Consider the following 15466-nt stretch of genomic DNA (forward strand, 5'->3'; position numbering starts at 1 on the left):
TCTGCTGAGAAAAGGGGATACAGTCTTCCAGCGGATGGCGGACTGCATTATTTCTACCTCATTCCCCAATTCATGTTGTCACTCCTATGACCAGGGAAAGTGAAACATTCCTCAATATTAAAAAAAGAGACAAGCTGCTAAAAATAACAAAGCAAGCTTATTGGAACACATTGCTTTAGTCATTCAGTGCAGCTACAGTGCTGGTTGTAGTGTGAGTGAAAGTATGGAGGATGTTCAACACTTTAATCCATAAAATGCACAAAGTGTTGACAGTGCTGAAGAAAAACAGACATGCACTTACTCATAAAAACAGCAGCCCTTTGTTGTACCCTAGTCGTTGAGTCTCTTATGGTTTTATACATTTTTAAATTTCAGTCTCAACTGGCAGCTTTATTAAATAGTACCCGCCAAACACCAGTCTCAATGTCAACAGTGAAGAGGTGACTCCGGGATGCTGGCTTTCAAGGCAGAGTTGCAAAGAAAGCGCCATATCTCAGACTGGCCCTTAAAAGAAAGGATTAAGATGGGCAAAAGAACAGACACTGGACAGAGGAACTCTTCTCATCTAGTGTTGAGGTTGAGAGCTTCAGAGTTTCTAACTAATCTGCTTGACACATTAATATTACTTCCCTTACAGATCACAAAAATCAGCTAATTTCCTCTCCATTCATAATAAAATCCATTTGATTCATACACTGGCTTGTCTGGCTGTCATGTTTATATCTTAACCTGCCCTTCCCTCATCTACACCGAAATAATATAATTTCTGTAGTCCTCTAGTATGATACATTTTTTTTTTACATCTCACATAGCTCACTAGCACACCCTTGTGGTTGAATATATATATGTATTTATTGTAGATCCTAGGACACAACAATAAGTCATGTGGAACTAATAAATACCATCAAGGGATACCTTACAATTAACACCTTGTGAAACAGCTGTGAAAACCAACCTGGCAATATTAAAGATTTTAATACATAAACATTGATATTATTTTGGTACAGTTGTGGCACTAATATTTTTCACAGATTTTTTGTACACTCATGGCAATCAAAAACTAAAATACAGAATTCTGGTGTGTGGAATATAAAGGAGGTGGTTGCTGTGTGGGTGGGAGGTTCTGCCTGTCACTTGTTCACGACAGGCAGCCAGTCTCAGAAGAGGGACTTGAAGAGGGAGACAGCAAAGTCCAGTCACTGCTGCGCTCTCTTTGTTTGGAGTGTTTTTAGTTAGTAATCTGTGTATTGCACATATGTGCCCAGCATGATAGAGCACGAATACTTTCTTAGCAGATAATGACAACAGTAGCTGTAGCAGATGTAATGAAAAGTTGGAGAGTGGTTGGTAATGGAGGAAATCAGGCTGGTACCCTTCTGACTCAGAGAACCAGACTGATCTGAACTCACTGGCTCTGGTGGATGGGATACCTCCTGGGGTGCTCGGACAGTCGATGGTCCTAAAGTCATTTGGAAAGGTAAATTGAAGAGGTACATTCAGCATAACTACAATTTCTTGCTTTCTCAAATGTCAACCAAAGCTTAACATACTTTGTCTAATGGGCTTCACTGAAGTGCAGGACATCAGGGCTTTCGGTGGTCGACCGTCCAACTGGAGAAGGTTGTTAGCTTCCACCAAGGTAACCCTAGGAAGACAAAGAGAAAAATATAATTGATAGGGAAACTAAAATTGGCTTCAGGTTGTTTTGTGTGCAAATGAAAATAATTATCTGAGATGTTTTATATTCACCTTAACGGATGGTGACTCCAGCTAGGAGCGAAAAAGCAGCGAGGTTCCCCCAAGTCTTGCCTTCCTTTCGTCCTTCTTCCAAACCCAAGTAATTTTCCCAGATGTCGAAGTACTTGCCCTTCTTACTTCCCCTTCTTGATTCTCCCCCGGTAGCTCTCCTTCTGTTTCTCCTGCGCCTTGTCGATGTTCATTGATTGACAACAGGACTAAATGCAAATTATATTTCATATTACAAATACATTTCTTACATATCTCTTGGAGAAGGCCAGAAAATAAATTAACAGCAGACAATTATTTTTACCTCGTCAAAAACCTCCACATCCTTCTCAGTCTGTGCAAGAAGGTGGTTCCCGAAGGCATTCTGACGAGGTACACAGTGATCTGAAAGTATGTTACACAAAAACAGCAATAGACAATACTAAGTCAATCACAAATTTGAAAGACTACAGTTTATGCAATAATTGTACAGTTGAAGTCAGAAGTTTACATACACCTTAGCCAAATACATTTAAACTCAGTTTGTCCTGACAGTTCCTGACACTTAATCCTTAAAGATTTCCCTGTTTTAGGTCAGTTGGGAGTCAGTTGGATCAGTTTTAAGAATGTGAAATGGTCAGAATAATCGTAGAGTGATTTATTTCAGCTTTTATATCTTTCATCACATTCCTAGTGGGTCAGAAGTTTACATATACTAATCGAGTGTTCAGTAGCATTGTCGATAAATTGCTTAACTTGGGTCAAACGTGTCGAGTAGCCTTCCACAATAAGTTTGTTGAATTTTGGCCAATTCCTCCTAACAGCTGGTGTAACGAAGTCAGGTTTGAAGTGCACCAGTCCCTTTTGCAGCAAAGAACCCCTACAACATGATGCTGCCACCCCCGTGCTTCACGTTTGGGATGGTGTCTTCGGCTTGCAAGCCTCTGCCCTTTTCCACCAAACATAACGATGGTCATTATGGCCAAACAGTTCCATTTCTGTTTCATCAGACCAGACGACATTTCTCCAAAAGTATGATCTTTGTCACCATGTGCAATTGCAAACCGTAGTCTGGCTTTTCTATGGGGGTTTTGGAGCAGTGGCTTCTTCCTTGCCGAGCGGCCTTTCAGGTTATGTCGATATAGGACTCGTTTTACTGTGGCTATAGATACTTTTGTACCCGGTTCCTCCAGCATCTACACAAGGTCCTTTCCTATTGTTCTGGGATTGATTTTCACACCAAAGTAAGTTAATCTCTAGGAGACAGAACGTGTCTCCTTCCTGAGCGGTATGACGGCTGCGTGGTCCCATGGTGTTTATACACATCGACGTGGTACCTTCAGGCGTTTGGAAATTGCTCCCAAGGATGAACCAGACTTGTGGAGGTCTACAATTGTTTTTCTGAGGTCTTGGCTGATTTCTTTTGATTTTCCCATGATGTCAAGCAAAGAGGCAGTGAGTTTGAAGGTAGGCCTTGAAATACATCCACAGCTACACCTCCAATTGACTCAAATGATGTCAACTAGCCTCTCAGAAGCTTCTAAAGCCATGACATCCTTTTCTGGAATTTTCCAAGCTGTTTAAAGGCACAGTCAACTTAGTGTATGTAAACTCACTGGAATTGTGATAGAGTGAATAAGTGAAATAATCTGTCTGTAAACAATTGTTGGAAAAATGACTTGTGTCATGCACAAAGTAGATGTCCTAACCGACTTGCCAAAACTATAGTTTTTTCACAAGAAATTTGTGGAGTGGTTAAAAAATGAGTTTTAGTGACTCCAATTTAAGTGCATGTAAACTTCTGACTTCAACTGTACATATCTTTAAAAAATATATATTTATTTTATTACTCTCCAACCCTAGCACCCCTCCCCAAATTTGAGCAAACACTTAGGCCGGCCTTTCCGGCTTATGCATAATATATATATTTTATGGACACAGTCTATTTTACCATAGTTTTATTTGGTTCGTTTTTAGCTCGTCCTTCCTCTACCTTCCACAACCTCTCCCATATACAGTTGAAGTCTGAAGTTTGCATTCCTTAAGTGTAAATTATTTAAATTTATATTCAGCTGTGCCTTGCAAGTGCTACACCAACTGATCCAGGGACTAAAATTAACACTTGCCACCCCAAAATCCGGGTAGATTTTGGAATTGGAGGGTAAAATCTCAATTTCACTCGCCACGTTGGCAGGTGATCAGGGTTCCACTGTGCAAGTATTTCACTCGTATTTGTGAATGGCCCCTGTGCTCTACCTCAAAAAGGTACTGGAAAAGGGTAGGGCTACTATACCAGTTGCCCACAAATACAGTGTAACCCTTTGAGGTAAGGCTGCAGCATGGAGATCACTGATCCAGATATGCCGAGACCCTCAAAATGCCTTATATCTGTGGTGGGGCCGGTGTAGATGATCAAGTCCTGTACATATCCTGTCAGACGGTCACATAGAACAAATAAATTGACTTCAAATCTGTGGTGCTTTGATGGGCTGTATTGGCGGAATGCAAGCTTTTCCTTCTAAGCTATGAGAGACGCCTCAATGAACAAGTACTTGTGAGGCACAAACACTTCCAAATTCCCCGGTCAAGCTGCCCAGGACATTCCTAATTTTGTGAAGGGGATAGCGTTGTTCACTAAGTGGAGCGCTCTCAGCAAGACAGGGAATTGGTCCTGGGAGAAAATGGTTGGGGAAAAAAGGGGTCCTCATTAGTGAGACGTTTCTTTTTAAGACCAGACTACCTCTATACTCAATGGCTATCGGTGTCTTTCAAGAGTACATTTTTTTCTGTCAGGACTGACTTCGATTGTAACTATGGTTACTCAGGGTTGGCAACTCAGAACCCCCTTTCCAGAGGTTTATGCATCTATGAACTTTTCCTGTATTTGCACCCCATTTATTAATAAAAAACCCATCATAGTAATATTTCCTATGATATCCCCCCACAATACCTTCCCCCATTTCTACCCCACATGGACTAGAAAACATTCCACAAATTAAAATACACCCCCCCCCCCCCCCCTCCCACAAACCACTAAAAAAGGTTTCATCCAAATCTGGCAACCCTGTTTAGCTTTCGCGCAAAGGTAGGCTTGTATTTGAGGTGATAATCTGTGAGGCGATAACATTTTATTTGCCTTGTCAAAAACGGCATGTGCTCAGGTTATTGTGTACTCTGTAACAAGCACATCAAAGATTTGTTACATGGTGAAAAGTGGCCAGACTAAATTGATCTTATTCGGGCAACAGGTGCAACAATCTTTGACTTTGTTTATTTGTGTGTTTTTAGTGAATGGCATTCTGGGATTAGAGAGTTCTCTTGTCAAACAAACATGGCTGCCATCACAAAGAATTTAGCTGTTAGTTTAGCTGACACATATCTCTTTTCTAAACAATTTTACATTTCTCCCTTTTGCTCACCAGAGATGTGGTACATTGCAAAAAAGTGTGGCCGTTAGATCACTAACTTATGTTTTTTGTCAGCGCAACCTGGTATTTAGATTGGCTGTGGATGTGTTCCGTGTGATACTTGGATGTTGAAGTTTGCGTTGATCTTTTAAAATTAAAGGTGAAATTGTGGAATAAAGTTTAGACATTTTATTTTTCATCAGTACAAAACATTATTTAGATGCTTTTCAGACAACGCTGCAGGGACCTCTCAACAATGATCACAAATAAGTGATCGTACGGGTCAAAAAGGTTAATGACCGGGATACGCCCACACCATTCTGTTGGGGTATGCACAAAGCTTTCCAATACAAAAAAGCTGCTTTTTATCATGCTTAATAAAAAGAAAATTGGGAAGGAAAACTATTTGACTCAATGTAATTCATTTTAAGTGATATTTCATAGAAATCTAGAAACACTGGACAGCTACTTTAAAGGTTGACTTTGGGCAAAAACTCATTGTCTTTAAACTGAAAAATTCATCAATGCACCATCATACTAGGTAATTTAATGCAAAAATATATATTAATAAGATATTTGGCTACAGAAGTGCCATTTCTTACCGCTTTCTACAGCTTCCGTCCAAAAACAAATCCTGAAAAATGATGTCAACACATACTGGAGGAGTTACTGTTTAGCTACATTGGCTAGCTTAGCTAACAAATGTCAGTCGCATGACCAAATGACAACAATAAACCACTAAATGCACAGCCCATTTCTGCTTGAAAATTGAGAAAGAGGAGGAGTTGGACCTTTTTTGTGCCCAAAGTCGACTATGTATGCAAATGTCCTACAATTCCACACATTTTGTCATTGCTTATGACATGTTCATATGCTATATGGGGTACCCCTGACCAAAACCCCCCCAAAAACTATTCTACATGTACATGTCCCACCCATCCCCCCTGGTAATTTTGCCTATGACAAAGAAATGTGTGCTCTAATAATCTATTCCAAGGCTGAACATGAGTTTCAAGTTTGGGGAAGTTTACAAGTTATCCTTCAACTTCTACCGATCTGCGTGCCAGTTATGATTTTCATATGTGTATTTTTCATGGAAGAGTTTCATTTTAATAATGTTTTAGTTTCTCAAAATCATTGTCACGTGGTTAATAATGCTAATTGGAATTAAAATGATCAAATCTAAAAGTTAAAATTCCACTAATGCCAGAGCACCAGCCTCTGTCATATGTACACATTGATTCACAGTTAGCCATTGGCGGCTAAAGAAATGAGCGCATGGAATGAAGAGAGCCTGTGCCAGGTGAATGAAATGTCCTGAGCTATTTTTTTTCTAGCTTTCAAATAGACACATTCTCCTCCTCTCCCCTGCAACTCTTCCCAAGGTCCTTAATGTACAAGAAAGTAGTACACTGCGTTCTGTCAATATACCTGGTAAAATAATGGGTAATAAAATCTGTTTTTTTCCCCCACAAAATCGGCTTTATTTTTCACTCTTAAAATTACAAATTGTTCACAGAGAAACAACATTTGATGTTCTGAGCCCATTTCTTTAGGTCTAGAAGAAAACTAACATTTAAAATTGAGTGAAAGTCCCCTTTTAATTGCGCATCTGGCCCTTTAATTGCGCCACCGAAGAATTTCTGCACAAACTGTCAGAAACGGTTTCAGGGAAGCGCATCTGCGTGCTCGTCGCCCACACCAGGGTCTTGACCTGACAACAGAGTGCCCCATGGTGGCGGTGGGGTTTTGGTATGGGCAGGCATAAACTACGGACAACAAACAATTGCATTTTATCGACGGCAATTTGAATGCACAGAAATACTGTAACGAGATCATGAGGCCTATTTTTTAAGAGATATATATATATATATATATATATACACACACATACACACACACACACACACATACCCGTCTTGTGAAATTCATAGATTATGGCCTAATTCGTTAATTTCAATTGACAGTTTCTTATGAACTATAAATCAGTCAAATCTTTGAAATGGTTGCGTTTATACTTTTGTTCAGTGTAGATACAAATGATATACTTACTCATGACACACTTCTGCCAGGTCAGTCTACTTTTCAATTAACATTAAGTTGAGAAGGTTTTGGGGAAAGTATTTTTTTAAACTCACAAGATGTGGTTACCACATCAACTGGCTACACATGGAGTGATTTACAAAAGTGCCCCCCACACAGACAGACAGGAGCAATATTGCTGGAAATTGGCAGATAGTGTGTTAGGTTTGGATTTTTAAGCCAATAGTGTCTAACCAGGGGTGGGATAATGTCAATGTTGATTAGATATTAGCTGGGCGCTTGCGGTGCCTAATAGGGCCAACTTGTGAGATTTGTTTATGACAGTTTGCGGTGGAACACGTGAAAATTGCATGTACTTTCAGAATTGTTTGGCGAACTACTCATAGGTGAGCTACGCGGTCGACCTGTTGGAAACCCCTGGCCAATGTAGAAGCAAGCATATAACTTCCAGTGTGAACTAAGTGAAAATACAGAAAGCTGACATATAAACGCATTCGTCGCTCTACTCCATCGGCCTGCCTCCTTTTCTATCTGTCTTGACTTGAGCTAGGAAGTGCATTGTAGCCTATCAAATCAATCAACTGGCTCCGGCCCAATGACTGTTTATATATATATATATGAAGGTCCATCCAGAAGCTGTTGCTAGCGAACTTGCAACATTGTATCAACTAGCCTATTCCGGGCCCTCGGTTTCCTGCACCAGTGAGCTCCGGACAAACACAGCTGATTTCGCAAAGGGAAATGTGTTCAGGTATTTTATGACATTACCACTGGATATTAGTATCCTCAGAGCATTACATTTTGCGCTTTCACACCAAGGCCTGGTTATTATCAAGGGGGAGAGTGTTGGAAAGATTTTGCAAATACTATGTGGCACTATCGTCATAAAAAAAAATGAAGGACTTCATTGACTTACTGTGTGAGGCGAAGAAACAATTACTTAGAAGCGCAGCTTATTAGTGGTACGGAGATAAGACAGTCAGAAATCAAACATCCCCAAATGGGCACTTTCCTAAATTTGCACGCAGCAGACCAGTTAATCTACTTCTATAGGTGCTCAGGCGCAAGCGTTCCGTTAACATTAAAATGACAGAAAAGACACTCATTGCTCAGATGAGCGCTCCAACCAAAATGCAATGAAACATTTGTAAATGAAGGTATGAAATAAACCAAAACTTGTTTGTTTTTCACAAGTGTAACAGGTTGTGAACTCTGCAAAAGTTTCCACTGAGAACGGTAAATGACTGTAGGACTAATTAATCTATGCATTAACATAACTGAATGTAACGAAATGACGCGATTAACGGTACATTTACTACTGGTCACAGGTAAATGGGGAATTGATCAAAATAAACAAAATGGCAAACCATTAACACAATAAAACAATGACTGCACAGCATTGTCTAGCTACATGTTAATTTTTTTATAAAAATTCACAAGTCCAGACAGACAAATGTCAAATTCTAGCCACTTCAGCGAGAATTTGAAATGTGTCTAGCTGTGAAGGGCTCATCAGGATGAATCATTAGTACACTGCAAATGGACCGCAATAATCCCAAACATATATACTAAACCTTGATTACGTTGGGATAAAAATCACATGCCTCTATTTATGCGTGTGATTACTTGGTTACAGCTTTCTAAATTAAAATAATTTTGAGGTGATTTCCTGGTGATTTTTGTCTTCTCAAACAACTAAAATGATGTTTAAAAAGTGGGTTAACTGCCTTGTTCAGGGGCAGAACGACAGATTTTTACCTTGTCAGCTCCGGGTTTCGACGAAGCAACTTTTCAGGACGGCTAATCAGGAGGACTGACAATCGAATTTATTCGTCTCGACTGCCGCTGTGCGACATAAGTCATCAATTAGGGCACCATGTCAATATCAATTATTTATATACACACCTTTGGTCCGTATAGCCTCTCCCGGAAGTAAAATTACTCATTTTCAGCACTGAGTCTAACGTAGAGGAGAAGCGTCTGGGCTAAACTCGCGACAGAGAACATTGTCTCCGTTCAATTGTTAGCTTCCGGATGAATTAAACCTTCTTCACCTTGGTATCATGGCCAGAGATAACACATTTCTCACGGGTGACATGCGATCCTAAGAAAGTGAGTATATAAATGGAATGTTTTACTTTGTGCATGGTAGCTAGCAGCATACAGCGCTACTTTCTCTTCAAGCTTGCTGCTGGTAGCTCACGACACTGGTCAAGTGCCTGTGGTCCTTTCAACTGATGTTCTCTGACGGCAGGGCTGAGGAAAAGCTTAAATGTATATGATTCATATTCAATCATATTGTTTGGCTATCTTAAAATAGCATTTTGTCCGTCGTGTCATAACACATTGAAGCTTGATAATTGCTACTGCGCTGGCAGATGGTTTATAACAAATGGGGGGAATGGACAGTGAGTGGCAGAGGTATGTTCATGGAAAGTTGCGGTGAAAATGCGCAACAATGTGCTAGACAGAACGTCTGGATAGGATTCCAACAATGTAGCTAACTCCATTCTTTCAAAGCTGTCATTATGGGCTGTGCCGCTCTCACTATTGTGTTCCACCCAGCTCATATCCCTTGATTGGAATGCAGAAGAGCAAGAGTAGAGTTGCCATAAAATGACGTGTCATAATTATATATATATATATTTATATATAATATATATATATATATATATATATATATATATATATAAAATAAAGCAGTAGTCCTAGCAGTTTGTGGCCCAATCCCAAATCTACAGGGGTCCCCAATTACATTCAGCTGTGGGCCGATTATTATAATTTCTTTCTTGAGCAGATGGTTGGTGTGCCAGAACATAGTTATTTATATTTTGTACACAGCAAATTCACAGTAGGAATTCCAAACAGATAGTATTTGACATAATCAGATGAAAATTGTATAGGTTTGTTTTTATATTTTTTTTTACTAAACTTCGGTGCCAAATAAAACCGCCAGTGTGCTTCCTATTGGGCAATCCTGGTCTAGACCCTACGCGAGGGCTCTCCAACCCTGTTCCTGGAGAGCTACCTTCCTGTAGGTTTTTGCTCCATCCCCAGTTGTAACTAACCTTATTCAGCTCATCAACCAGTTAATTATTAGGGTTGGAGTGAACCTACAGGACGGTAAACTCTCCAGGAACCGGGTTGGCGAGCCCTGCCCAACGTCCTATACACTTGTGGAGATCTGCAATGATTTCACAGGTGTAATCAATTTGGTAATAGTTCCAATTTGCCCTCTAATAGGCTAGGTGGAAGTTTTACCATATTGCTTAGATCAAATTATCTCAGATCTCCGCAAGTGTGTAGGGTCTAGGGGGGTTGATTTGGGATTGGGCCAGTGACTTGAGTAATGTTCCCTCATTGTTTTGGGAACTGAGCAAATTTCAGGTCCGCTGAGTGCAAACTTGAACATTGTGAAAATTCTGTGCAACTTCCGGCCCGGGTTTATTGTATATACTGAGGCTGTACCCGCAGTGGCCGTTTGATCATAATGTAGGCCTATCTGAGTGGCCTACCATTAAAAACAATGGAGAAAATGCATCACAGAACGGCCATTTCCATGTTAAAATTTTATATCATTCAGCCTATAGTAGCAGCCAATGTGTGGTGTAAAATGTAGGCCTACATTCCGTGAGAATTTTTTAAAAAAATGCAGGGCTTCAACATGAACCATTTTATTCCCTTGTCCTTCAGACAAGGTGGTGATTGGAAATGTGTTTGACGCAGGAAACCACTTACGAAAATAAAGTTAATTATTATTTCCATACCATCATTAGAGAATCAGACATTATCCTACCCTCTGCCTATTGGCTACTTAGCTCGTTCAAGCATGTCTCAAAATACAACAATGCCCCTTTTTAAGACCGAAAAAAATATTTACCTGACTCTCTTTTCAAAGGCTAGAAATGCACAGGTTTGTGCTCTTGTAGGAAGCAACCACTCCCCCATTGCTGACTAGAAATGAGCAATAACTGGACTAATAACTCACTTACTAGCAAAGAATATAACAAATGTTCTCTCGCTTTGATCCCAAAAGAAGCGCATCTACTCATGCTGCAAACACAGTCCAGGTCAAAGGAATAATCTAATCCTAAACTGGAATTAGGGGTAGGATGAACGGCCGTCAGACTCAAAACTTCTCTGTCGCAAATCCACCCTATCCCGTTAATCCCAGGGACCCAGGGGGAAATTGGAATAGATCCCAATGCCATAATCGTCCGGAGCCCAGAAAAGTAGGTCTTAAAAAGAAGAACCATTGCTTACACCATGTGGTCTTTGTAGCTCTGTGTATTGTTCAGGCCTGTGTGTGTGTGCGCATGTTTTTTTTTCTGGATCAAAAAGGGGCTTCGGTGGTGGGTGTGGCAGGGGGTTCGGTCGGACGTCAGCCGGGTTTCCACTAGATAACACAGCCACAAAGTAGAAATTGTCTATCTTAACACATTAAAACAAAAATGTGCTTTTTGGTCTTGATTTATGGCTTGGGTAAGGCATAATGTCACCAGTGTGGTTTAAGCTTAGGTTTTGAAATCTGATTTTAAGAAGAGAAATTCTAGAAATAGGTGGAGTTTATGACTTTGTTGGTGTGTTAACTAGTTACGACCATGTGACAGAATTTTAGAGGGCCCTCATCTTGGCAGGGAAGAGATAAATAAAACAAATCTTGCAATTCTATGCATTTTGTCATGGCTAATGCTGTATTCTTTAAACATAACAAAATCAATACTGCTAAATTCATTGTTTTTGGAATTTTCAATTAGAGGTCGAACGATTATGATTTTTCAACGCGGATACCAAAAAAAGCAAATACCGATTAATCGGCCGATTTAAAAAATAAAAAACAATTAAAAAAATTATTATAATAATAATAAAATACATATTTTGTTTTTATTTTGGTAATTTTTTTAAATTGTACATTTTTTATATATATTTTTATTTATTATTTATACAGTGGGGCAAAAAAGTATTTAGTCAGCCACCAATTGTGCAAGTTCTCCCACTTAAAAAGATGAGAGAGGCTTGTAATTGTCATCATAGGTACACTTCAACTATGACAGACAAAATGAGAAAAAAAATCCAGAAAATCACATTGTTGGATTTTTATTGAATTTATTAGCAAATTATGGTGGAAAATAAGTATTTGGTCAATAAAAAAAGTTTATCTCAATACTTTGTTATATACCCTTTGTTGGCAATGACCGAGGTAAACATTTTCTGTAAGTCTTCACAAGGTTTTCACACGCTGTTGCTGGTATTTTGGCCCATTCCTCCATGCAGATCTCCTCTAGAGCAGTGATGTTTTGGGGCTGTTACTGGGCAACACGGACTTTCAACTCCCTCCAAAGATTTTCTATGGGGTTGAGATCTGGAGACTGGCTAGGCCACTCCAGGACCTTGAAATGCTTCTTACGAAGCCACTCCTTCGTTGCCCGGGCGGTGTGTTTGGGATCATTGTCATGCTGAAAGACCCAGCCACGTTTCATCTTCAATGCCCTTGCTGATGGAAAGAGGTATCGTGAGATCTTGAGTGAAAACATGGCCCCATTCATTCTTTCCTTTACACGGATCAGTCGTCCTGGTCCCTTTGCAGAAAAACAGCCCCAAAGCATGATGTTTCCACCCCCATGCTTCACAGTAGGTATGGTGTTCTTTGGATGCAACTCAGCATTCTTTGTCCTCCAAACACGACGAGTTGAGTTTTTACCAAAAAGTTATATTTTGGTTTCATCTGCCATTCTCCCAATCTTCTTCTGGATCATCCAAATGCTCTCTAGCAAACTTCAGACGGGCGTGGACATGTACTGGCTTAAGCAGGCGGACACGTCTGGCACTGCAGGATCTGAGTCCCTGGCGGCGTAGTGTGTTACTGATGGTAGGCTTTGTTACTTTGGTCTTTGGTGAGATCTTGCGTGGAGCCCCAGATCGAGGGAGATTATCAGTGGTCTTGCATGTCTTCCATTTCCTAATAATTGCTCCCACAGTTGATTTCTTCAAACCAAGCTGCTTACCTATTGCAGATTCAGTCTTCCCAGCCTGGTGCAGGTCTACAATTTTGTTTCTGGTGTCCTTTGACAGGTCTTGGCCATAGTGGAGTTTGGAGCGTGACTGTTTGAGGTTGTGGACAGGTGTCTTTTATACTGATAACAAGTTCAAACAGGTGCCATTAATACAGGTAACAAGTGGAGGACAGATGAGCCTCTTAAAAAGAAGTTACAGGTCTGTGAGAGCCAGAAATCTTGCTTGTTTGCAAGAACACATCGACAACAGCCACCCTCGAAGCATCGTTACTCATCGCTCCACAAAATCCTCGGCCCTTGCAGAGCAAGGGGAACAACTACTCCAAGTCTCAGAGCAAGTGACATTTGAAACCTTATTAGCGCGCTCCCCGCAAACTAGCTAACCATTTCACATCGGTTACACCAGCCTAATCTCGTGAGTTGATAGACTAGAAGTCATAAACAGCGAAGAGCTGCTGGCAAAACGCACTAAAGTGCTGTTTGAATGAATGCTTATGAGCCTGCTGCTGCCTACCACCGCTCAGTCAGACTGCTCTGTCAAATATCAAATCATAGACTTAATTATAACATCATAACACACAGAAATACGAGCCTTAGGACATTAATATGGTGAAATCCGGAAACTATCATTACGAAAATAAAACGTTTATTCTTTCAGTGAATTACGGAAGCGTTCCGTATTTTATCTAACGGGTGGCATCCATAAGTCTAAATATTCCTGTTACATTGCACAACCTTCAATGTTATGTCATAATTACGTAAAATTCTGGCAAATTAGTTCGCAAATGAGCCAGGCGACCCAAACTGTTGCATATACCCTGACTCTGCGTGCAGTGAACGCAAGAGAAGTCACACAATTTCCCTAGTTTAATATTGTCTGCTAACATTAATTTCTTTTAGCTAAATATGCAGGTTTAAATATAAATACTTTTGTGTATTGATTTTAAGAAAGGCATTGATGTTTATGGGTATGTACATTTGTGCAACGTTTGTGCTTTTTTCACAAATGCGCTTTTGTTAAATCATCCTCTGTTTGGCGAAGTTGGCTGTCTTTGTTACACGGAATCCAAACCGGCTGCGCGCGTGCATTATCGTGCATAAATGTATTGGGTCCCCCCACACCAAACGCAATCACGACACGCAGGTTAAAATATCAAAACAAACTCTGAACCAATGACATTAATTTGGGGACAGGTCGAAAATCATTAAACATGTATGGCAATTTAACTAGTTAGCTGGCACTTGCTAGCTAATTTGTCCTATTTAGCTAGCTTGCTGTTGCCAGCTAATTTGTTCTCGGATATAAACATTGAGTTGTTATTTTACCTGAAATGCACAAGGTCTTCTACTCCGACAATTAATCCACACATAAAACGGCCAACCACGACTGATTACCACGACGACCGGCAAAACAGTTTGTCTTTCAATCATCCACGTGGGTATAACCAATGAGGAGATGAGAGAGGCAGGACTTGCAGCGCAATCTGCGTCAGAAATAGAAAGGAGTTCTATTTTAGCCCTTGGCATCGCAGATGCTCGTTGGTGCACGCGAGCAGTGTGCATGCAATAACTGAATAACATGGATTTCTAAATATACAACGAGCCAGGTGGCCCAAACTGCTGCATATACCCTGACTCTTTTGCACAGAACGTAAGAGAAGTGACACAATTTCCCTAGTTAAAATAAATTAATGTTAGCAGCCAATATTAACTAAATATGCAGGTTTAAGAAAGGCTTTGATGTTTATGGTTAGGTACACATTGGTGCAACGACAGTGCTTTTTTTCGCGAATGCGCTTGTTAAATCACCCGTTTGGCGAAGTAGGCTATGATTCAATGATAAATTAACAGGCACCGTCTTGATTATATGCAACAAGCTAGATAAACCAGTAATATCATCAATCATGTTTGAGTTTGAGTTTGAGTTTTTATTTTTATTTTTACAGGGACAGTGCACATTAATCAACATTTCAGTAAAAGTGCCGGTTTTAGCCAACCGGCTAATTTTCAACCGCAGTCCCTGGGCAGGTTATTAAAAACAATTACAATATAGACAATAGCAACATAGAACAAGCAAGACATAGCAACATATGACAAGCAAGACATAGCATACAGACAGAGCAACATAGGACAAGCAAGACGTAGCATACAGACAGAGCAGCATAAAACAAAAAGCAGCAAGACAAAATTCATAAAAGCAACAAAGTTTTTCCACACCTCACAAGCTACAGACAACATGGAGAGTGGCTACATGTGTAGTTAACTAGTGATTATGTT

The 15466-nt window shown here is 40.1% G+C and overlaps 1 protein-coding gene and 1 long non-coding RNA gene across 6 annotated transcripts in view; one reads left to right on the forward strand and one right to left on the reverse strand.

The window, feature by feature from the left end:
• Nucleotides 1-228: 228 nt before the first annotated feature.
• Nucleotides 229-9056, reverse strand: LOC109889746 (uncharacterized). The gene is made up of 5 exons (XR_002255323.2): nucleotides 8934-9056; nucleotides 2051-2130; nucleotides 1750-1955; nucleotides 1551-1645; nucleotides 229-1459 (listed from the first exon to the last, which is right to left on the reverse strand). It is a non-coding gene; the product is annotated as an uncharacterized LOC109889746 (long non-coding RNA).
• Nucleotides 7740-15466, forward strand: part of LOC109889744 (palmitoyltransferase ZDHHC16A) — a 33159-nt gene continuing 25432 nt past the window's right edge. For 2 of the 5 annotated variants that reach the window (XM_031823309.1, XM_031823310.1), the window contains exon 1: nucleotides 7778-7926. In XM_031823309.1, coding sequence (XP_031679169.1) covers nucleotides 7793-7926 — 134 coding nt within the window. In that variant the 5' untranslated portion in view covers nucleotides 7778-7792. Of the gene's footprint in view, nucleotides 7927-9027; nucleotides 9288-15466 lie in introns of those variants that run through there. The other 3 variants (XM_031823311.1, XM_020481407.2, XM_031823312.1) reach the window with 2 other exon arrangements.

The sequence above is a fragment of the Oncorhynchus kisutch genome, linkage group LG4 (assembly GCF_002021735.2).
Source record: "Oncorhynchus kisutch isolate 150728-3 linkage group LG4, Okis_V2, whole genome shotgun sequence".
In the NCBI taxonomy this organism is placed as follows: Eukaryota; Metazoa; Chordata; class Actinopteri; order Salmoniformes; family Salmonidae; genus Oncorhynchus; species Oncorhynchus kisutch.